At 37.3% G+C, this 25110-nt stretch overlaps 2 protein-coding genes across 5 annotated transcripts in view; both read left to right on the top strand.

The window, feature by feature from the left end:
* Positions 1–1745: 1745 nt before the first annotated feature.
* LOC139115601 (MFS-type transporter SLC18B1-like) lies at positions 1746–19868 on the top strand. 2 transcript variants are annotated; one of them, XM_070677849.1, is made up of 14 exons: positions 1746–2064; positions 2937–3144; positions 4951–5046; positions 7815–7888; positions 8835–8982; positions 10863–10931; positions 13983–14073; positions 15109–15245; positions 15491–15589; positions 15739–15830; positions 15967–16062; positions 16337–16411; positions 17384–17527; positions 19097–19868. In XM_070677849.1, the coding sequence occupies exons 2-14, from the start codon at positions 2959–2961 to the stop codon at positions 19179–19181; spliced, it is 1392 nt and encodes a 463-aa protein (XP_070533950.1). In that variant the 5' UTR covers positions 1746–2064; positions 2937–2958; the 3' UTR covers positions 19182–19868. The 2 variants fall into 2 exon arrangements, with proteins under 2 accessions (XP_070533950.1, XP_070533951.1); XM_070677850.1 differs by having other exon boundaries at positions 1777–2064; positions 2940–3144.
* Positions 19869–21381: 1513 nt separating this feature from the next.
* Positions 21382–25110, top strand: part of LOC139115600 (MFS-type transporter SLC18B1-like) — a 12835-nt gene continuing 9106 nt past the window's right edge. Inside the window, exons 1-4 of one of the 3 annotated variants that reach the window (XM_070677847.1) lie at positions 22137–22229; positions 22329–22625; positions 22830–23057; positions 24100–24195. In XM_070677847.1, the coding sequence (XP_070533948.1) occupies positions 22869–23057; positions 24100–24195 (285 nt within the window). In that variant the 5' untranslated portion in view covers positions 22137–22229; positions 22329–22625; positions 22830–22868. Of the gene's footprint in view, positions 21556–22136; positions 22230–22328; positions 22626–22829; positions 23058–24099; positions 24196–25110 lie in introns of those variants that run through there. The other 2 variants (XM_070677846.1, XM_070677845.1) reach the window with 2 other exon arrangements.

The following is a 25110-nucleotide window of genomic DNA, read 5'->3' as shown; positions in this document are numbered from 1 at the left end:
TTGACAACATTAATGCAAGATCAACCTTTATTTAAGGGCCTGAATTCTGTATTATTGTAGAAATTCAATTCAATGACTATAACATGGTTGGGTTTTCCATGGACAATGCTGTACCCTCAAATAAACTCTTCATCACGCTAAATTACTCATACACCATCAACTGAATCATATAATTTCCCGGCAAAAACAACATGAAAGTTTCGCCTATGTTGAAATAAGCAAATTAAATATATTTCAATTTTGCTCGACCACAACGCATCCATAGCCCCATTAAGCGCTAAAGGCGAGAGTTTACAAAGTGAACATAAAATATTCACTCCTAAGGCCGACTGTTCCGGACGGGATGCCTTAGCTTCGTGACAAGAAGTTGTCGCTTTGAGAAAGGTCTGTGTCTTAGCTTTCAAACATTACCTGTGTCTTTTCTGGACATTTCATCTTTGTTAAATTCACACTCAAGTAAAAAATTGACCCCGGAGAAGCAGAAATGCGTAAATTATCCGATGTTAATATCATCGTTCTTGTTCATTACATAAGCCAATAAAATAAACGTTATCTGCAAAACCCGTCACAAATTTGCTTCATGAGCAAGGGTCTATAATTGTCAGTACGCCCGGCGATAAATAACAAACTTCAATACTGCAAAAAAAATATTTAAAGCCACTTGCCCAAGATATGCCATTTTACCAATACTTACACTCCTTTGTTGAAATAGTCTCAGCTTTTCAAAAATAGAAGTTGAATGGCCTCTCTTGCCTGTTTACTTTTGATCATTTAGAAGGAGATACAGTACCCCGTACCCCTACACACTTTTTATCACAATAGAACACAATAGAACAAAATAGAACAAAATACCTCGGACGAATAGGCTCCGAAGAGAGGGCGCATTCCAAAACATCCAATTTTACATTTTTTGAAGAACAAAAAATACATGGCCGTACACTGTGATATTGCAGAATAAGGACAGTATTCAAGAGGCAGTTTTCCTACAGGACGATGAATCTAAGCGAATATGGAAGGTTTCGCTTGACAGGTTAATACAGAATTTAGTAGTTATGGTTGTAATATGCGAGTTCACAAACATGAGCGATTAAATTAAAGGTATCTACATCTACATACAACTACATGACGGGTACTTTGGAAAGAATGGAAAAGCAGGCAAACATTGGGAAAGGAATTGTTTGGACACTGTAGGTCTACCAAACAATGTCAGTGGCACATGCAGAATCAGACATATACCATGACGAAGACGATGATATAGCATGGTTTATGAAATTTGCATCAGCACAAGTTTATGTAGAACACTACTTTATATTCCGAGACAAAGAAAGATCTACACTGTATACAGTATATGTGAAATTAGACTATTTACTCCTGGTTCGCCTCTGCACATACGAGACGCTTTGGTACGCTAATTTTGTGTTTTAAGGGCTTTCTGACGAACCACCGATCAACAGTTGGCTATCGTATTCATAGTATCAAGTATTCATGCTTGACATCGAAGCAAAATGACGGTTCGTGGAGTATACAGCAACATTCCTGATGGTTGAACAATCAGACGTTACATGTGGTGCTTTAAATCAAAAGTTCCTGACCGAGTTTTCCCGAATGCAACTACGATGAACACTTTTAATCGAGTTCATACTTTTGACTGGTGAGTATGTTGATATATGAGTATGCTGATATATACAAATGTGAGTGAACTTTGACTTTTCAAATTCATGCCCTTGCTCGCTCTGGTCACACAGCGCCCATGCTCCGATTTGTGTGCCGATACAATAGCAACAACACTGCGTCGCGTTGACCTCTGAGATACCTAGATGGACTGACCAGCCGTACGCATAATAGTAAATAATAATTCACTCTGAACCAAGAGCTCAAAAGGGCAGATCGGAGACCCGAGCCATGAATATGTGTCACGGGTCAACGTCTCGCTTAGGGGACTTTGGCTAAAAGGACTCAATAGAGGCTCGTGTTGACCTAAAAAGGATGACTACATTGTCTGTATCTTTGCGTAACCGGAGTTCTACGATCTACGACCTTATGTTGCGTCAATTCTAAAGTGAGGTAAGAGTATAAGGGTTCTGAAATTCGTCATGCATATTGCATGTCACTTACCCGTCACGCATTTGCGTAAATACGCGTATATGTTTACCTTGAAAATGCCTAGGAATATGACCCCAAGTCCCAATCTATCGACCACATACTAAAAGCTTAAGTTGCGTTAATCTACACGACTTAGTGTCAAGTTCTGAACTAACAATCATGTGTACAATTTATGAAACGTTTCTTGTCTCCGAGTTAGAAGTACCCTACCGATAAATATCCGCTAAGTAAAACAATTTCAGATACATAATGGAAGAGGGGTCGGAAGAAGGTGAAATTGTAAATCTTGCACTTATAGGTTCAACGATTTGCAAATTTGAGACAATTGGTGGCCGATGTGATTTACGAGGTGTGATCCAAATCAACTATTGAATATTGTAGATGGGCTCATAACTGTAATAGATGGTTGCTGCAGAAGTTGCCGTCATCCCACGGTAACGCACGACTGCGGCGGATATAGTCCTAGGATGACCCCACTCTTTTCTGCCAAAATATCAGTGCACTGCGCATGCATGATAATGTGACCCCAACATGCGATCAAAATGCGGTCACTTCATTCTAGGACGATTCGTGCTGTGCTGTAACATAGAAAAAAGGTTAAAAGTTGATATTCAATGTAGATTAGAATTATTGTTCGGAAAGTAGCTTTTACAAGAGCTAAACAAGAGAAATACAAAAGTTTTCATTTTCAAGGCGTATGACACGTCATTGACATGTGAATATTTTCGTTTTGGCTCATTTTCAACTGATGCATGTTTGGCTCGAAGAAAACGTAATTTTTGCAGCGAAAAAGAAAAAAAGTGACCGATAAATCGTACGTACTTCTCATTTAGTAGCCACTAAGAACTTACCACCATGGACACAAACCGTGCGGATGAAGTCAACACGGATGGCAGTATTCAAGATCATACTGGGTCGGACAGTTCAGCCAAGAGTCGGGCTTTTACAAGAAGACAGAAGCTGACTTTGTTGAGCATCTCATTGGGCAATCTTGCAAACTTCATCAGTTTTAGCATCCTTGCACCGTTCTACCCAGCTGAGGTAAGACATAACTTTACGTAGTTACAACCAACAAGCTAATTTTGAAAAAAAAACGTTACCAAGGGGTTTTACTTGAAAATATGCTATTTTAAGGTACTTTCAATCGAATTGAAATTTCGAGGGAAATTGAAAACTGTTCGCAAATGATTCTCCCTCATGAAAAAATCCCCTCCAATCACCAGTTTTCCTTGCATGGCAAACACAAACACACAAACAACAAAATCCTACCCCTAAATACCTTCTCAGTTGTTTTTCCAAGTTGCACATTGAGTAAAAATTAACGAACATTTCCTTGCCAAATAATGATCAAAGTTTGTCTGCCTGCTCTTTCCGAACCTGCTGAAACCCAAAAATTTCTCACTAATTAAGCAGAAAAGAAATGCTTTCAAACACTTATTAATGAACTATTTGTCCCTGTAATGTCAATCACATTTCCTAAATAATGGTTGCACATACATCAAGCCAAGCCATTTGTTTCTATAGAGCTATCTCTAAACATTGTTATGTTGGAGTAATTCAATCTCCACTTATAGTTGATATGACTTTTGGATAATGTTTCCGACACGTCATTTAAATAAACTCGTAAACTGCGGTTTTAACAACTTCACTGATTATGCCATGTGATTACTTACTGATCTGAATAATTGATAGCTAGCTGTCCGTCAGCTATCAAATAGGAAGATTGTCCATTAGTATCCGGCATCCTTCATGAACTCTGCACTTTTCCTCTGAAAACGTTGCTGAGAAAAGTTTCATTGAAGGTCTTCAAGTCACTCTGGATGATCCAACTTTGTTTTTGTCCAAATGATGAGAAATTTCATATGCAAACTATTTGGGCAATTCATTTTAGTTTTGGTCAAACTTCTTTTTCTCTTACATTGATCTAGCTGCTTTAACATTCTATGTCCAGCTTCTCAGGGATGCCTTTCTTGAATTTTTGAAAATGACGAAGCTAATGTATTTAAATTGTTTAGAACTTTTGCTGATATTTTGCTCAATTTTCTTCAGAAACCCCTTTTCTCCTAAATTGTCAAACAAAATTGTGTATGAAAGTTTTAAGGAACGACCTTAATTTGTACTTTTGAACTGATGATGATGAAATTTGCATATGCACAATTTTGGGGCTGATTTTGTAATTTTTGGTCAAAACAAAGCTGTATCTTATACTACCAGTCTTCACCTTGACATTCAAGATCTAGCTTCGTAGGGATGACTTCATCAAGTTATATTAAAATTAGCATAGCATTTTGATCTGTAAATTTCTATGAATGTTTTCAGAGTTTTTTCTGACTTTCTGCAAAGATCTTCTTCTCTTAAACTTTGTCCGATGTCTATCACATTTGTTTCATATATGTCTCAAGGCATAAGTTCGATCAGTTTTGTTTTAAATGATGATAAAGAATGGATAAGCAAATGGTCAGAGAAAATTTTCTCAATTTTGATCAACAATTTCTTTTTTCCACTGCCGCTGGTTATATACCACCAAACTTAAACATGCAGTTATTTTCTCAAAGTTTTCGCTTCAAATCTTTTTAAACACTTTCTCTAAGACTGTTAAGAAGTGGTCAAATCTGGTTTGTCAGTTCCAAGGGATTACCTCATTCAGGTTTGTTCAAATGACAATCGTGAACATATATTTAAAACTTTTCTGATTTCATTGTTTAACCACAGTTCTGTTGAAAAATACTTTTGTGAGGCTCGATCATTTTCTTTGATATAGATGTTAGTGGTATCTATATCAACTGATCCTCTTCAGAATGGGAACAATGAAGTTTCATTCATGATTATTTTACATTTGTGTTACAGGCTAATAACATGGGTGCCTCCGATACCGTAGTGGGTCTGGTCTTTGGAAGTTTTGCCCTAGTCATGTTCTTGACAGCGCCGATATTTGGTAAATTTGTAAGTATGTTCGAGCTCCTACACTAACATACTTGTAAGTGCATATATATATATATATATATATATATATATATATATATATATATATATATATATATATATATATATATATATATATATATATGAATATGTATATAAATATATAATTATGTATATAATATAAATATATAATATATAGATTATATATATATATATATATATATATATATATATATATATATATATATATATATAAAATCGGAAGTGAGAATGGTCCAACAAGACAACAAAATAGCTTTCACGGTGTGTGTGTGTGTGTGTGTGTGTGTGTGTGTGTGTGTGTATTTGTGTGTGTGTACATATGTGAGTGTGTGCGTGTGTCTCTGTCTGTATGTGCATTGTATAGTAACATGTCAATGTAAAATATGCTATTATGTGTATATCACTTTGTTTTATGAAATTCAAATAATTTTGTGTCAGTTTTACTTGTAGTCCATGCATTACTTCAATGTCACTAGTGCAATAAAGTTTGAAACAATTGCCTCACAACTGCTGGGGATAGGCATGTATGAGGTAAATGCAACAGCTTGCATATGGTTGTTAAATTAGAAGAAGGCTGCGTTCACAAATAACAGTTGGGGGGGGGGGCTTGAGGAATCGCGATTGATTTTTTTCAGATCCCCTCAGGACTCTAAAAAATTGCCAAGTGACCCTGTCTATATGATCAAAATTTTCCAAGTCCCCACAATTGTACAGACGTATATTTATAAAGGAGGCCCGCAGAGAAGAAAAAACATGTATCGGACAGTTCTACTCGCGGATGTTCGACACTACCTATTATTAGCAGTTTGTAGAGCCATATTACTATAAGGCAAGTTCTGAAATTGGGTCATCTTAAAACGCATCAGTAGACTTTTTAAATTTATCAGTCAAAGCCAACTTGATATAATCCAACTCTGGCCAAGTCAATGACACCTGCTGAAGAGCGCACAAACATTAGAGAGTATGCAAATTGTAAATTTCTTGGTACATTTTGCCAAATTATGAAAAACTGAGCATCATGAGTGATCTGCCGAAAATATTTTTTCAAAAGTACAAGACATATATCACTTAGGTACTTATAAAAGTTTTACAAAATTGATACAACTAGACGTTTAAAATATTCCATCAAATAAGCGTTTTAATCTCTGAAATTTTGGTTGTAATGATGGCAAATTTAGTAAAATTAAAATAATTGCATTAAGTCGCACATTGTTTCATCGAAATTAAAGTCTTTACGATTCAAAGTTTTACTTTTGTGTTATTTTACGATGAGAGTGTGAACATTTAGAAAATCAAGCATGGTGACCCATCTCTTTTCTTTGATATTTAATATTTGATTATTCTCATCTGCCAGAATTCAAAAATCCCTCATAGTTAGTAACTTTCAAGCCTTCTGGTACGTCTTTCAAATGCTGCTCTGTGGCATGATCTTGTGCATAAGTTGGTATGTTTCACCGTCATGAGTGTCACACGACCCGAACTCTTCTTCAGCTACTTTATAGTCTCAGCTATCCTTTCATTTTAAGGTTTTTACGAGATAAAAGCAGTGAAATGCGACAAAATGGTTCTAGATTTTGTTTAACTATTACTAACATTAGAACAATCGGATGACATTAGAATGATATTCAATTTCAAATTACCCTCCAAACCTTGGAGTTGTAAAAAGTAAAAGGGAACTAAAAAAATTTCAGGCCCCCTATAAGTAGAGCAAAATCTTGAAGTCCACACCTCTACTACTCCCAAATTTTCGAATCTCCCTATCCCTGCAGGCCATCCCCGGCCCCATCATTTTTTGTGAACGCAGCCTAAGACCTTGGTGCAGAATAAGCTAATTCCAAATTGTACTCTCATGAAACAGCCATTACACTAAAATAGAGTTTTCATTGGGTAATTGGAGTTTGAGTAAGTTCATCCTTTGAAATGGTCGTTCACGATTCTTGTGTCTACAGATTTAAAAGGTAACAGTATGATTTAATAGAAATTTGCTCAACCCTAGTATTTGACACATGCGCAGTATATTTGTTAGTGTCGATCGATTCAAACTCATCTTTGAATACAACTTAAGTTTTTCATTTTCAATATTTTTTTGAGTTATCAATATATCGTATTACAAGTCAACTGCAGGGTTGATCAATGCCCGTGACATATCTTGTAAAATACTTGTGTGGCAGAGTAGGAATGGTATACTCATCAAATAACTACAAGTCACTTTGTACATTTTTTAAACTCCCGCTTTTACAGGAGCGTAGACATTTTTAGATATGACTTTCTTTTATAAGCGTATGTAAGTATGTTTCTTCATACAATTGTCCTCAAGTTCTAGAGAATATTTGTTTTAGTGTACCTTCCCGTTCATTACGCTCTGTACAGCTTTTTATACTAACAGTATCTAAGAATAATGTGCACTTGTATGCATTCCTACAACGATCAATGAAATTTTTAAATATAATTTTACCGAATCGTACTTGTGATTTTTTAAATTGCAACTATGGTAAATTCCGCAAATTTTTATTTAACTCGATTTATTGGTCTTAATTTTGCTACTTTTTTCCCTCTTGTTTTTCACTTAATTGTTATTTACTTCTTTCCTGATTGTATGTTTTGTTCTGTAATTTTTTTTGCGGGAACTGTAATTGGGCGCAAGCTCGTTGTTCCTAGTCAAATAAAATAAAAATAAAATAAAATAAAGCTGTGATAATGATAGTTGCCAATTTTCCCATGGAAAACTCTTTTTCTGCTTTTTTCAGCTTCCACAACTTGGTGCAAAGTTTCTATTTTTGTCAGGACTGTTCACATGTGGCATCAGTGTGATAATATTCGGGTAAGTGGTGATCCTTTGGATTATCTCAAACTTAAGGCAATTAAGGTAAAAAAGAATTTAACGCAGTTATGTGTATATAATTTCAAGCTAACATTACAATTGATTTGCATTTTCAAGATACGCACTACAATATCATTCAACTGTGTTTTGTAAATATGATAAATAAATTGGGATGTACAATATTTATTACCAAGTTGCAGGCGCACTAGTCTAGTACCTCGATGGATCATTTTTTTCGTCGGATACTTTTGGCCTTCGCCCATACTCCGTCTTGCCGCGACGTCAATGATCAAGCTACAATAGGCAAAACTACTAACGTTAATGTGAATGGTCTCCAACAGAGACTGTGATGTCACTGGCGTCCCTTTCAAAGTTAACTACTTAAAATTGTCCTCTCATGATTGGCCCACGATTAAGTGGGTGTTGCTCATTAACATGCATTGTACCCAATTATATGGCACATGTTCTCTGATTAGTTTTTCTCGCGGTAATTATATTGTAGCTACGCCCTGAACAAGTCACATGAAAGGATCATTTAATTTTGAGTGATTGACTTTGAAAGGGACGCCAGTGATGATGTCACGGTCTCTGTTGGATATCAATGACATTAAAATTACTGTTGGCAGTTTTGCATACTTTAGCTTGATCATCAACCTTGCGGCTAGACAGAGTATTGGCAAAGGCTAGAAATCTCCAAAGGCAAAAATACTCCGTCGAGATACAAGACTACATGGGTAGTCCTAACTGCTTTTGTTTCCATCAGGAACTGAGTTAATTATTTTTGGATTTTAGCTCTTTTTGGTTACGAAAACTCATCACTGCGTGTGTATTTCATAGATTTTCATGTGAAACGTATGCAACACTATAAGTGAGGATTACAACTACTAAATTATTCTGTTTTTTTTTTTGTTTTTTTGTTTGTGTTTTTGTTTTTTGTTTTTTTTAGATTCCTGGACAAGCTCAACCCTGGGACTGAGTTTATATTGTTTTGTTTCATAGTTCGGGTGGTTGAGGGCATTGGTGCGTCTGCGTCTGCTACCGCAAGCTTTGCCATAATTGCGCAGACATTTCCAGATAATGTATCCACAGTGTTTGTAAGTAAGAAATTTGTTGGAAAGACATGTAAACATGAAGTATTCCTGCACATCGTTTATTCATTATGCTGAGTGGTTGTGATTTTAATTGGAAAAGAGTTGCCTCTGATTCTATCTGAAACCCAGTTTTGTTCTAGTCATCACTTTGTTTAAGTTTTGTGAAATATATGATAGCAAGTACATGAGTTAGAGCTTCATGAAGTATATCTACAACCGCAGGTTCTGTCTGGCCTAGCTCAAGGTTAGGAACTTAACTCCACTCTGTTATTGATCTGACCATGCTTTTCTGGTTGGGTTTGACTACTGATGTCTTGGGTGGGTCAATACGTGTGTTACTCATTTTCAGTTTGAATGCAATCAAGAACAATACTTAACTATTCTCACGTCAGTTTTGACCAATTTTGTTGTATTTGTAAGTAAACCTTCCCGGACAAGCCCCCAGTTTCTATTATGACAGATGAATGCGCTGAAGTCAACAATTTTTTGAAAGACATTTATTAAAACTAATAACTAAGTCTAGAGGAGAGTTAAAGCAATGTAAAGATTGCATATACTTTATAGTTTATCTGGGACGACAAAAACTCGTAAATTACAGTCTCCAAGGAGTTGAGACCAGACAGACACTGAAAAGTGAGAGAGCGAGTCCTTCTTTGGCTACAGGCTTGATGTACGTTAGTCTAGGTTACCCAGACTGCTTTGCGGGGCTCTCTTCCGGCCGCTCCTACACATTAGGGACGGCCGGAAGAGAACCCCGCAGAGCAGTCTGGGTACCTGAGACTAGATGTAGGTCTGAACCGCGCATAGTTCACAAAGCAAAAATCCAGTGTGAAGGTGTTGAAGTGGATCCCAAACAGTCAGGTGAAAATCTGTAGCGCCCTGTATTTGTACTGATCCAGAGGATACTAGAAAATTATAGACTTTAAATTGATATGCTAATTACGGTTCTAAAAATATCTCCACTTGTTGTAAACATGACCTTTCAAGAACATTCTAAACTAGACTAGACTAACTAACTGGTAATAAGGAAGAATGACCTCTACATTAGAGGTTTTAGTGTCATACAAGTACTGTTTGCCAGTTTCAATTCCTTGAGCCAACAGCAAACGTTTATAGCTTGCTACTGGTGATAATTCCCCTGCTACAGAGCCGGCAAGAAAATTATAATTGTGCTTTAATGGAAAAAAGATACAACATTCAGATAGGGGATGTGCAATCGACGTGAATTTGGAGGGATGTCCAGAATTGTGATATCCTTGAATGTAGCCTCTCGCATCAAACTTTCCGCCTTCGGAATATTTTTTGCAAAGACAGAAAGGATAGAAGAATTTAATTTATTTTCACCTTATGCTAGGCCATTTTAATCCACCTCCTAAAATGTATTGCTCCATCTCTTGATAATTGCAAGGAAACCACACAAAAACACAAACTCAGCCTGCGATGTTTCACACACAGGCACCTGTGCGTTGGATAGTCTGCTAGATCTATCCATTTTTCTGCTCGATCTATCGATCCCGAACTCGATCTGCCCACCACTGTATTAAGGTTACCGTGGTAGGCAGATCGAGTACGGGATGAGTAGTCAGCAGACTACCCATCGCACGAGCGCCTGTGGTTTCACAGCTACAAAGCCCCATAAGTGTTCAAGACAAAATGTGAAACAAGCTAATTCAAAAATACCAAGCCAACATTCACCAAATGATCTCCACTCTATCTTTACACTCTATCTTTATAAGAACCAGGTTACATGAGGAGTTTTCTTGAATATAACTTCAAACTTAAATTTTATGATAGCATGAATATTGAAACAATGAAAACACTTCTTGCCATTCCACTATATAACTTGAAATGCAGTTTTTTATAGGAGGGATACTTTTTTCCAGGGAATTATTGAAATTTTTACTGGCTTAGGGTTCATGATAGGACCCCCTGTTGGCGGCTATTTATATCAGGTAAGTGATACGCCATATTCATTGCTCTAAAAGGTACTTTAATCAACCTGCCTTATCAAATAGCTAAAATCACAATCATTTCCTAATTAAGCTCTTATAAGGTACATGGGCGCACCATGAAGAAATAGTCCTAGAAATATGATGTTATATACATAATTCTTAACAAATGATACTATATGTGTGAAATATCGATATAAAAAAACGTGTAAGTGTTTCACCAAGTTGAGCTTCGTTTCTGCTCAGCAACAAACTATAAAATCACTGAATGTGTGTGTGTGTATGAATTATGTGTGACATGGGTCGGGGCGTCCCAATACACAGGATGCCCAAACCCATATTACACATGATTCATACACGCGCACGTCTTCAGTGATTTTTATCGAGTATTGCTAAATAGTATATACACTATGGGTTCTGAATTATAGTGAGAACACCCTTTCTAAGCCTCGATTCCATCCAGGAGCACTCACAACACCGTTTCTGGATTGTCCAGGGGCTTAACTTTTACTCTTCACCACCAACCGAGGAGTACCACCAGGATAGGGCACTTCCGTCATTCCAGACCTGAAAACAAAAAAATAAGCCTCTGAGCACACATGCGGACAGGTAGGAACACTCAATTAGAGCAATGAGAACACAAAGATATATATATAGGAACATATATGTCAAGAGGAGAACCATGCCAGGAAAAAGCAATATTCCATCCTTAGCCTATGTGGAGATACAAACAGGCAAGCTGGGATACCATGGGCTAGAAGGAGCTATGGGATAGGACGTGCACAATATGAAGAGATCCAGCAAGGAAAGGCGGCTTCCTCTTCTATCATGCTCCCTCCCACTTCCTTCCAGGGCTCGTGCTGGACACAGTTGCAAGATTAGCATTGATTTCTAAGCTATGCTATGGACCCACTCGGACTTGTTCCTAATCCTTTAGAATACAAGCTTATGATGGATGCAAAAGATGACAGGCAGTTCTACACTTTTCATCCATCGACGGGATTTCCAACAGCAGCCTTGCTAACTCTATAGGCTACAATACCGTTATCTCCTAGCTTTTGGATATGCACAGGTCATCAATCAGCTTTTCACGTACTGCGAATGGCTTCTACTACCACAAGGCTACAAACGGTTTCTACAACCGGGATTCTACAAAAGGCATCCAGAGCAGTGGCCAGAGGATGGCAGTGCACATAAATCGGCGGGCGAGTGCCTCGATACTACTTAATACTGTAGATCGAAAATCATAGAACCCATAGCAAAATGTATATACTGGAAAAGAAAGGCAAACAGGAGACCGAAGACCGATGTACATCCAAAAGAGCAAGAGACTGGAGACCCGCAGACAACCAAGCAGCAAGAGACTGGACAGGCACCAATACAGGACATTGATGCTACACAAGAGCAAGAGGACCTGTTGCAGCTTCCAAGATGTATTCTGTCTAGAAATTAGTGTGGAACATTGAAAACAAAGATGAATTGCGTTTGGACTGGACTATTTGAACTGCCACGAAATTGCAAAACCTCAAGGCAGCATGTCACTGCGGCAGAAGAGACGATTGTAATTGGCAAAAGATATAGGCTATAGCATTTCCAAGTCTACATTGGCATTACAAGCTACTAGAGCGCCATTGGCATTGCAAGCTGTGAGTGCCATCGATATTGCCAGGTAGTAGAGCATCTCGGCATTGCTAGTAGACCACTATTGTCCCTCAGGAAAAGCAGAACAGCACACCCTCGCAGTAGCCAATAGTATATAACTCGCTGAGGTCCCACCATGCAAGCACCCGTTTGGTTGGGACCACCACCTATGCATGGTGATCATGCACACCATTGCCATCAGATGCACGATCGAGGGCAGCACCATCTAAGGCACCATCGAGAGGATAAAGGGGGAAATGGACAGTGGTGCCAGACAAAAGACAGGGAAGAGCCACTTGTCCTGTTTAAGTTAAGATAAAAGTATGGGAGCTGCAAATAGAAACCCTGCAGGCGGGCCTGGCACAAGAGCTGCTGGCCCTGTGCAATGGGCTCTACAGTGTTGACTACATGCAGGACTTCTCCAGCACCCTGAACAGGGACGCTGGTTGAGAGCCTCCGCAAGGCACAGGGCTTCCAGGTGGAAGGGGAGGCCCACCGAGGTCCCCATTATCCTCGCCAACCCCAGCTCAGCGGGGAAACACGTGTGGACGTGAACCTTGCTCAACAGCTGCAATGGCTGCATGATTGGCACCAAGATCTACAACAAGGTGGTCTACAACTTTGAGGCTGTGGAGGTACAGAGTACAGTGGACAGGCAAATTGCAGAGTATGTGGACTGCCCCACAGCCACCTGCAGTGGAGCTTCCAACACCTGGTTATGTAGGCTCAGGGGTGCATCCAGATCAAGGTCTTGGTGTATGGTGACAACTCCAAGGTGGGGAGCTGGAGGCAGAGGTCCTGGAGATGGTGTCGCTGGAAGGTTCCCCTCTTTGCCATGCAACTGGTAAGGGCCCAGTGGGGACACCTCGTCACCTCCCTTGGTAGGTGCCTCATCATAGCCTCAAGGCCATCTTGACAGATATGTTCCTACCTATATAACTTTACGTTCTTAATTCTCTAACCGAGTGTTCCTACCTGTCCGCATGTGTGCTCAGGGGCTTATTTTTCAGGTATGGAATAGGGGGAGTGCCCTATCCTGGTGGTAATCCTAGGTTCGTTGTGAAGAGCATAAGTTCAGCCCGCTGCCATTCCCTATGTTGGTGGTGAATTGTAGAACGAGAAGGCCCCGAACTATCCTGAAATGGTGTTATGGGTCCTTCAGGGTTGAACGGAGGCTAAGAAAGCAGTGTTCTCACTATAATCCCAATACCCCCAGTGTATACATTACTTTGCTAAGCAGAAGGGAGGCCAAACCCTAATGAATACCAACAATTCACGGTTTCATTGATATTAATGTTCACATTTCTGATACTATTTTTTTTTAATTTGTGATTATAATATCACATTTCTGATACTATTTAGTCCTGGTTCACCCGTGTAATTTAGTGTTCTTTTCCTTTTTTATTACCACAGGTTGGCGGATACAGTTTACCTTTCCTCGTCTTAGGATCATGTACAGTTCTAGTAGTTCTGGTAAATTATTTTGTTCTGCCACAACAAGGAGGTAGGTCAAATTTCTGACAGCTAGATTTTAATGAACTAAAAATTTGTCACGTCCTCAGATGTATTTACCAAATGTCAATGCATGCTACATGCATCGCATTTGCCCTCACAAGGAATTGATGTATACGTTCAGAGGTATTTACAAATACGGTTGGGAAATTGAGAGCATAGTCTCCAGGAAACTCTAAAACCCGTGGTTGGTTTGAAAAATCCTGTAGTTGACGAATGGATCCTAACAGTTATCCTGTTATGCAGGACTCACAGATCCAGTCTACAGTACGATAATGGTCAGCAACGTTTTTTGATTCATGAAGAAGCCACCACACAAATAATAGGTTATACAGTTCACTACTAGTGACAATTGTTGTAGTCACATACCATTATAAGATAGATAAAAGTTGTACATTTTAACTTTTTTACCATATAGAAAAGGCAGCTGATTAGCAACAAGCCAGCTCATAAGTAGTCTGCATTCGCAAAAACAATTCAGCTATGTTGTTGCATATAGACACAAATGTTTGGTTGTATCCCTACATAATGTATGCCGGAAGAAATTGACTTAATTGTGTCACATATTTGATATGTTTTCACACGTAAGCTGAAAGCCAAAGTTTGTTAGTTTATTACCAAACCAGAATACTTATAAATATGCCATCAACAGTGACCAATTAAGATATGCATCTCTCAGTGACCTGGGTATGATATTAGTTTAGATAGGCCATCCAAATAAAGGTATTTGAGTGTACATGTTTGGTGTAATTGAAAACAGAGATAAGTTGGGATTCTATGGTGCAACTCTCATTCACCCTTGACATGTGAAGATGCTGCTGCATTTTTCCATTTAAAGTCGCCATCACCACCACCACCACCACCACCACCACCATCACCACCACCACAACAACAACAACAACAACAACAACAACAACAACAACAACTTTCCTATTTGAATTAAGTCTCCAACTTTACAGTCCATATCCACATTAACAAAATACACAACAACTTTACTGTTTTGTTTCTACTTCTGTATTTACTTCAGAGAGTGGGAGACCGGAGTCAGGGTCCATTTTGCGGTTATTGAAAATACCGTCAGTAGTTGTGACATCATTTTGCGTACTGGCTGGCGCCATGGGGATTAGTTTTCTTGATCCAACACTGGCAAATCATCTCCAACAGGTATATGCAATGTGTGTTTATAAGTTTTCATGACCACGAAATGTTTCGCTGTTACATCCATCAAAGTAAGACTTAATTCCATTTATCAATGCCCATGCATTTGATGTATTTGTAGCAAGTATTCAAATTTCACCCCTATTTTAATTCCTTTAATTTAAATTTTCAACTTATACAGCTTAAATGTGGTTAGAAAATTCACTTTTCATATAATGCAGTAAAATGTCCTGTTTTTATTTACTTACTAGTTTCACCTAGATACAACGGCAGTTGGACTGATGTTTCTCATAGCATCTGGATCCTACACGATAGCATCATTTTTCTGGGGCTACTTAACAGATAAATTTGTGAGTAACGCTTCTCAAATTTGTTGAGTAAATTCACTCTTCTTCAATTGTCAGATGCTGTGCAGTGTACTGTTGACAGATCTACTAATTTCCTTAATCATGACAGACACAAAAGTTTACCAGCTGCTCCTTTTGTCTGTTCCTTTCAGGATATTCCGAAGTTAATGATGATACTAGGCAACATAGGTTCATGTGCATCGTATCTCTACCTGGGACCATCTCCATTTCTCAATGCAAAAAGGTGGGTAGTTCGGAAATCCTTATAATTGTATCCCCATTCAGAACAAGTGATACTGCTTTTCTATATACTCATATTGTAAATTCATAGCATTTCTTACCTAAAAATAACCAACAGACCTATTTCTGTTTCTTTGCAGCCAACTATGGTTAGCGATAGTTTCAATGGCTCTGCTTGGTTTGTCCTTGGGTAGTTGCATGGTTCCAACCTTCTATGATCTCATCACAACTGCCAGGTAAAGTCCAAAGTTTGCCACTTTGACTTTAGGACATCATCATAAACAGTTCTAACGTCTATGATCAAAAAAAGTCGCTTTTAAAGTTTTTTCTCTAGAGTTGGACACTTTAAGTCTTTCTCATTTTACCTTCTCTACCCATGTATTCAGTGTAATTCTTCAACATAGAGTGCCTTCCTGCTGTAGTCAGCGTGCCTTTCTGCTATAGTCTAAGTGGTGCCTTTGTGCTATAGCCATGCTCAACATATGATAAAAGTCTTCCTTTTTAATCTAGATGGCATGGAATGCCAGACAACCTTGGTACTTATGGCGTGGTTTCTGGCCTCTTCAACAGTCTGTTATCACTAGGGTGAGTCTGCATATCTTTTCTTAAATTAAAATTTTGTTTGCTTTTTGGGACATTTTTGCAGCAGTTGTTGAAAATGGTCTCCGTACTTTGAAAAAAACAAGCGACATTTAGAAAAGATCATAGGCGGTAATTTAATTACGTCTCATTTCTCCTTTCTATAATTAAAGGATCCAAGATTATAAAATCTCTGACTTTCACAATCAAACTTAAAGCGTTCGGTTCACCAGGCAAAGTTGTGAATAGCAATAAATCATTTCAAATTTACTGTCTTATTTAAATTCAAAAAAACATCTATTCTCTGTATCAATGCCATGAGAAAAAATAAACTTTTATTTTTTGTGGGAAAACCAATATATTGAATATCACATATTGATGATTGTACATATTTTACAGTTTACAAAATTAGTCGTAACAAAATGTAGACCACCTACGACTTACAAGGCATAATGTACAATTTTTCAGAGTCACCTGCAAATATTTCCCCCTAGATTCACACTGCTTAATATCTGTCATATCAATCTTTCAAAGAAAGTGACACTGATAACATTAAATTTTGTCGGTCTGAAACAATAGTTGTATGAGGATTTATACAATTACCTTGATCTGCTCATCACTATTGAACAGATAATAGCACAACTTTTAACATGTCAATTAATCGGAAACAATGTACACTATGCTTATCATCAAACGTATATACTCATTGACATATTACATTTTGATTCAGGAAGAATAAATGAATTTCACTTTTAAATACCTGATGATATTGTCAGGGAATATTTTAGCGGCTGTAAATTTTGTCACTGCAGCTCAGTCTCCTAAATACGCTCTCCATTCTATATGCATATTCTATTTCAATTTGAAACAACCATATATAATTATAAAACAAAAACAAAAAGAAAATCATGATTAGCTGTATAGCTTAGTGAGCACCTGAGCTGCTTTTAACAGTGTTCTGTTTCTGTCATCCGTCAGAAATTTTATTGGTCCAACTATAGGGGGAATGCTCGTAGACGTGGTTGGATTCAGTTGGGCAGCCACAGTATTTTCAGGGGTTTACCTCCTCGTCGCACTGTTACTTATAGTCTTGAGTCTGTGGGAATACCAGTGTGGAAAAGGGTAAGCTTTCTTCAATCTAATTTGATTTTAAAAAAGACTCCTGTATATTTAATGTAACCTTTGGGTACTTAGGTTAAAACTTTGAAAATGTTCGTCTGCAGTTTACCATCGCATTCATTAAAATATTTGACTCAGACTATTAAAATATTGTGCATAAATATTTGATAACAGTTGCTGAATAAGAAATGAAAAGTGTCTTTTATGATCATTCCTGAAGTGCTTAAGAATGCATGATAATGCATGGTATAAATTTCAGAAATATTGATGAATTGTTTGATGAATTTCAGAAAGAAATTTATGCAAATTTCATGAATATCTGATAGTTGTCATAATTTCGTCATTTATAAACATGAATTATAAAGTTCATGAAACACTTCTCTGTGCATGTACAACAAACTGGATGACTCTATAAAATGCATCAAAAATTCAAAATCATTTGGATGAATTTTAGATTTTTTTATGAATTAGCAAATGAGTGAAACAACTATTTTGTCTTATGGACTGGTTGAAAACTTGAGGTAAATGCATCAATAGTAAGGATGAAATTCTAATGAATATTTGCAGATTACTGTGCCTTTGAAAAAAGCTTCATGAATCCATTATGCACACTATTTTTAGTGAAATTCCGTGATAAACTCACAATACAGATACATTTTTTATGAATATTAATTCGTTGTATTCACAAAAAATATAATTAATTCATACGATATAAAATGGAATTGCTTCCTCTTTTCTTAAATCGTGATTCAAGTTTATTGGAAATCCATATACTATGCAACGTTTCAGTGATGCTAGCTAATCAATGTTTCCAATTGTTAAGTTCCAAATGACATAACAACTGCCATAAAGGGGAAGGCCCTACTTAGCTAGCCCTACTGATGACTATATTGTAAGTAATTCATGAAGCATGCTTGTGAGCATGATGTGTTGAATATAGTTATGAATTCATTAAATTTGTTGAATGCATCATCAATAATTATGGATTTCTTGATTGTTTAATGATTATTTCATGAATGTTTACAATAATTAAAATATTATTTATTTATTATTCGTAATTGCTGAGTATATTATGAGTAAATGAATAATGAAACATGAATGTGTTGGCTATTTTATGAAAAAATCATTCATTTTGTTAAACATTTAATAAATGTTTTACGAGTGTTATAGATTAACATTTATCATCTTGACTATTATTTGATTAATATTTTATGAACCATATTTTCATGAATTGTTGAAGAATAACAACTTATCATCGTTAATCAAATACTTTGTTCAATTTAACATTTGTGTATGTGTGTGAATGTCAATGCCATTCCTCAAAAACACATGAACAGAATTCATGCTCTGTGCATGCATGGTTCTTTCATCAACTACTTACACGGTGTGTAGTCGGTGAGCAATAGTTATCATTCTGCCCTTGACACTAGAAATCTTGCTGCTTCAAATAAACCATTGGCAATCAAAATCAGAAGAGGAGAAGTCTTGTAAGAAACGGATTTTTAAAAAAATTACTGCAGTATTTTGATTTGCAACGTGAAGAAAATTATTCTTTCCTACTTTCATCCACAGGAGAAGAGTGCCAATACTGCAAGCCGAGGTTGTAACATCTGTAAATGAAGAAAGCGATGAAACATCTCAACTGTTGACAGATTGAGTTTGTAAACATACCAAAAGTGCTATCGTTGAAATTTTTGATTTTAAATTCTTTGTAGAATTTATATATGTTAGCCTGTGTAAAATGTAATCGGTAAGATGCAATTCAAGAGATCCAGTGATATAATCATCTTAAACAGGATAAATATATTATGGGATCCAAGATTGTATCAGTGTTTCGTTTCACTTACTATAAATACAAAAAGAGCATATAAACAGTTATTCCGCCTTTCTCCAAGAGACTGGTGGGTCTGAAAGTTTCAGAGTGAGGTGACTTGAATTGTTATACATTTACTTGGTTGGCTTTCACATAGTTGTGTATACATTTCACATCTTTTCATACTATATCTGAAAAATGTTCTACAATTATTGCAACATCTTGACTGGTTTTTGCACACATTCTCTCGTAGTTAAATCTGGAAAAGTTTCTGTTTTCATCATACCCATTTATTTAGTCTTTAATGCACTTTACAAAGAAAATTTCTATTGATTTTAACAAATTGTATATGGTTTATATTGATATCTCTATCTATACAGAAATGCTGCAATTGTCATCAGGTACTTACAAAATTATGAAAGCGATACTTTTGATTCAGATTTTATGTTATTTTTTTCAAACTTTTTATGTATTATAAAAACAATGTTACTTTAACATAAACATCTTAACCGAAATAAGACTTCAGAGTAACCTTGCTTGCTTCTTATTTGATTGTCAAGTGCATGTGTGATATACTTCCAGCTTATTCACAAAGGAAGAGAACGAAGGGCAAACCCTGATTAAAGGTTAAAGCTGTGTCCAAGTGTTTAACTAATTCGTTTCATAACCAAATCCTGCAAATCAATCATGCAAAGCCACAGTCCCTCCATAAGGAACCGTGGTAAAGCGTACCACTTTAATCCCTTTGAGCAATAATCAAGACATGTTTACATTTGCTTAGTCTGTTATAGATTGAAATCTCGTGAAACACGCCCGATTTTTTATCCATTTGAATTCCTTTCTTTGGGTATTTACGAAGTTATTTTGACCAAAATGTTTTGGCAACAGGTAAAATCTGTGCCTTTAGAATGGAAGTCCAAAGTTTAGATTAGACATGTGGATGTAGACTAATGGTAGTGCACAGCATAGCAGAATGCGGTGGACGGCTATCCTTTCATAGATCGGACCACAACCATTCATTGTTTTTGTTAGTTCACCTGGGCAGCCCTCACTCCGTGGAGCTCGTGGAAGAGAAAAGCCTTTAAAATTATCAAAGTATGATGATTTTCAGACGATGATTCTTGAAGTAACTTCTTGGAATGCGCAATTTTCCTGCACCCGACTGAAGATGTTTGAACCACTGAGATCATGATTCTTGAAATTATGTTAGCATAACTGACACGTTTTACCACAGGCGCGTGTGTAAACTGCCAACAGTGCACACAATATTGAACAGCAAAATTTTAAAATCCGAACTATGATTGTGTATCACGCTTAAACATGGATACATGGTGTAACAGTATATTTACTCTCTTGTTTTTGGTCGTCTTGTTTTTTTGAAATTCGTAAATGTTATTTGTTCGGGATGGTCCTACTTAAATTTGTAAATCACAATTGTCCCATGGACCTGGTAATTTATTACCTTGAATGGAAATGATTATTGGACCAGTTGAATGTCATATTTGTATAGAGATACGGCATGAAGCGCATATATTGTATTTTAAGAATCAGGGGGTTTTGAGTTATTTGTTTCTTTAAATCGAGAATTTGCACGGTGACCCCTGATTTTCATTCTTGTGGTGCAAAGATTCCTTTAGGCAAGGTAGGGAAAATTTTAAAACTTTCATTTAGAGGTACATACAAGCCTTAATTTATTTATTTGATAATTTGGCATACAATTATAACTTTTAAGAATAATGAACGAGTGATCAACCAGAAGCAACTTCGGTCCTGTTCACCGGCAAAACAGATGGTATCATATCTACCATTTACTAGCTCTAATTGTTTGCAAATTACCCAAATGGCTACGGTACTGCAAGCGTAGGCGTTAAACTACAGCAAGGTTTATTTGGCCGGATTATCTTATTTGTTTACAAAACTTATATTCCGTCCTCATTTATTATCATTTTGCCCAGGGTACAATGTGTGATTGGCTTAGTGTACGTTAAACTGACATCTTGAGGTCGCTACCTGTTTATCGTCAAATCATGTTGACATGCCTTGGGCAAGATGCTGAAGATGTAAAGCACAGCTCGCGGCGTTAAGCTGATTGCGCAAGATTGTGTAATCTTACTCGCCGTGTGTTAAGGTAGAGCGACAGATCAAATGGCCGGTTGAAAGCACTTTGGTGCCCTGGAACCTCTCGCTGCGATCTCTTCAAGAAATTCTGCCAACAAAGGTAAACTATTTGGATCACTAAATTGTTACGAGCATTCGGGGGCCGGGAGACTTTCGATTTGTGTAGCATGTGCCTCGGTGCCATGGTCTAGTCAGCTGTTAATTTGTGTGTAGTTACACAAAAGTTTATTTTGTGTAATGATTTTCCTGCGGGGCTGTTACCTATAACTATGATGCCATGGTGGTATTAAAACGCGACTATTTTAGTGTTACAACCCACCGAACAATAGTATCAACTTAAGAACGCAATATTTCACTGTGATATTTGCGACTGTCCCTCACGCGGATATTCGGCACACACATAACTAGACTCTCTCACAGCCCCTCGTCCGCTACGCAGCTCTATCCTCAACCATATGGTGATGCGCCCTCAACAGTCTTTCTAGCAAGCAAGGCTCACCGAGCCAGCCGGGTTATAGCGTAGCGGAACTTGGCTGAGCCGACCGTCTGAGGGCAGTATTATGGTCAGAGGTGAAGCAGGCGAGGGGCTGTGAGAGAGTCTAACACATAACGCACCGAGTTATCATGTGATATCAATTGAGTTGATCCTAAGTGCAAAGTATTATTGACTCTTCCGTTTGACCGCTGTGACCTATTTCAACGTCTGCTTAACAGCATGATATATACTGATACGTTATGCATGAGTAGTACAACTGCCTGAAGTGTCCTTAACAGGTAAAGTGACGAATAACATTCTTAATTGGTCTCTTTGATCAACTTTGATGCAAGTTACAAGGTCATAAACATGTCTGAAATCTTTTTTACTCTTCGTAGTTCAACCCTTGCACGGTTGTTCAGCTTTGTGCTTGTCGCAAGATGTTAGAAAATGCTTATCTTCACATAAAAATGGCCGAGACTGTGTGACAAAGACTTACGTAGACGGATAATTATGACAACATGTCCATCATAGACGTCGACCAATGAAACACGACAAACTAAGGAATCATGTTAACCATGCCACATTTTCTATGATGGAAGAGTCTCACTGCTAATGGTGTACAGACCCCTCCATTCACACAGAAGACAATATCCTTATTGTAGGTCAGAGTGACCTGCAAAGCAAACATTACGGTATGTGAACACTCTACATTGACCTCTTGTTCCAGATTTTCCCTCAGCTTGTTTCCATGATGAATAAGCTTACACACCCAAAGTAACTAACAAAAGAACTGATAGACAGACGGACAGACAGACGGACAGACTAGAAAACGGCATATGTGTTAAACTTTTGGAAGGCATTAAGCAGAATTAAAGCAATTTGGTTTTGTATGGCAGCTACTGCATGGTACTTTGGTTCAATGCCAATGAGTACAAATGGCAACGGGCCATCGACAATGTGAGGGTAACGGGCCCGGGAACAAACACGATGGCGTCAAGTCAGAAAATGCGGACAAAGTCGGTATGTTCACCAGAAGTCAGAAGATAACGGTAGTGACTTTGTCACTGGCCAATCTTGCCAACTCAGTAAGCTTCAGCATTCTTGCCCCGTTCTTCCCGACCAAGGTTGGTAATTTTTTTCAATTCTTACACATCCTTTGTAACCACGGAGACCGTTCAAAAAACCCTTGTCGTGGCGTTTACTTCATAAATATGCAAATGAATCGGCAATTTCTGGAAAGGTGGCTGTGTGACAAGCAATTTTGGAAACGAAATGTCCATGATATTAGTTTAATATCTTAAGTCCTAATCGCCATAATTTCAAAGTAAACTTAAATATTTTACAATGCCAAAGTTTACTTCAAGTTTGAAATGGCAATTAGGTAGATTACATCGCGAGAGGTAAATAGCTTACAAGATTCCAAGGTTGGATCTTAATCTTAACTATCAAATCAAGGCAGAGTGAACCTACCTGGTTTTAGTCGATGCATCACGAATAGACTCGTGTCTTCTTTATTGACAATGACGAGTTAAGGCGGGATACATGAACGCAAAAACTTGAGAAAGACAAATGCACTCGAGTTCCATATCTACTGTTGCCCGGCACCAATCAATTATAGTTATTTATTCATTTATTCATTCATTTATTTATCAATTCATTCATTCACTTATTATAGCTTTGTAATATTGTGCAATGGCAATGATATTCTGATGAAAGCGATTTTGAGGTTGTTAGTGCCTCGAAAGTGAAAGACAAATATTTCTTTAAAGTTTTCTCAAGGAAACTTAAACCATTCTCCTTCAAAATCAGGTATAATAATGAGGTGTCACTGTGCAAACTTTGGTACCAGAGAAATGTAATTCCCGATTTTCACAACTTATCTGATCCGAAGACAACTTTATTTACTCCATAAGATTCACAATGAACTCACATAAGTATGCCGAAAGAACATTGTACAAGTTTGAAAGTCAAAATATCTATCCCCTAGGCGCATTCTACCTTAATCATTTCATCTAAAGAATTTATCAGCAGTGACCAATAATTCACCCAAACAACAACCACACTCATGCAACGATGTTGACAGTTACGCCATCAATCATCCAAAGTACAGCTCTATTGTTAATACAACATTTCTTTTCAATAATTTATTGTGTTTCTTGACCTCAGGCTAAGACGATGGGTGCCTCGGATACCGTTATCGGTCTGATTTTCGGTTGTTATTCGTTGGTCAGGTTTGTCGTCTCACCGATCTTGGGAAAATTTGTAAGTGCCTACGATCAAGCGACTAAAATTTTTGCTGGGATTTACTGTGAACATGATACAGTGTGTGCAATTTGAACACATCAAGACACTATGAATACTTAATTCTGAATATTCTCTATCATTCTACTCCCTATCATTGAAGTTGATAAAATAAATCAGTGGAAGATATTGTTGGAAATGTTGAACTTTATTTTATGGTACAGACCGGCATTAAAGGTATACAGTCACCTGTAATCTAAATATGCCCATATATGGTCAAAGGGGCGTTCCTTGGTATTCAAAGTGCCCATGTGATGGCGCTGTGTTTAAAAAGCGGCCACCCGCTTAAATTCTGTGATTGGTTAGATTGTCTCTTTCTATGGTAACTGTGGCAAAATTGGAACAGGTGACAGTATACCTTTAAAATGTTTCACTGAATGTTCAATCTTGTCTGGCTGCAAGCAGGATTAAGATTGTGCACAGTTGAATAGTATTTCAGCATGTTTCAAGAAGTCAAACACAAAATATTTTTCATATCAACATTTATGACAAAAGAGCTCCAAAAAAGACCTTTGTCCCTCTCAGTCAAGATTCTTGTTACCTGAAAAAATTAACTGGAATGGTATTTTAAAGGATGTCTACGAAATGAGATTTTGAAATATTGATAAGCATAGTCATTGTGAGCTATGAATTAACAGAAACGCAATCTCGACATATGACTTCATGTTACGTCGCAGGTTACACAGAAATATAAAAATTGATGATCTTGAAAGCCATTAGCATAATCATACGGCTGAATTGGAAACAGATGGTTTCCTGAAAACTATTTACAAGTTCTGGCACTAAAATATGTCAGAATTTTTAACGTTAAATCGAAGAACATTGAGAAACCCCTTCTAACCAACCTTCCTAACATCTTCTGATCAATCCCCATAC

This window comes from Ptychodera flava, chromosome 17 (genome assembly GCF_041260155.1).
Source record: "Ptychodera flava strain L36383 chromosome 17, AS_Pfla_20210202, whole genome shotgun sequence".
Taxonomy (NCBI): Eukaryota; Metazoa; Hemichordata; class Enteropneusta; family Ptychoderidae; genus Ptychodera; species Ptychodera flava.
The sequence above is the reverse complement of the archived record's forward strand: the minus strand, read 5'-3'. Positions and strand labels throughout refer to the sequence as shown.

Coding starts and splice junctions, on each gene's coding strand:
- LOC139115601 (XM_070677849.1), top strand. CDS start 2,959: ATGGACACAAACCGTGCGGATGAAGTCAACACGGATGGCAGTATTCAA. Junction 3,145..4,950: donor CACCGTTCTACCCAGCTGAG/GTAAGACATAAC, acceptor TTTGTGTTACAG/GCTAATAACATGGGTGCCTC. Junction 17,528..19,096: donor GAATACCAGTGTGGAAAAGG/GTAAGCTTTCTT, acceptor TTTCATCCACAG/GAGAAGAGTGCCAATACTGC.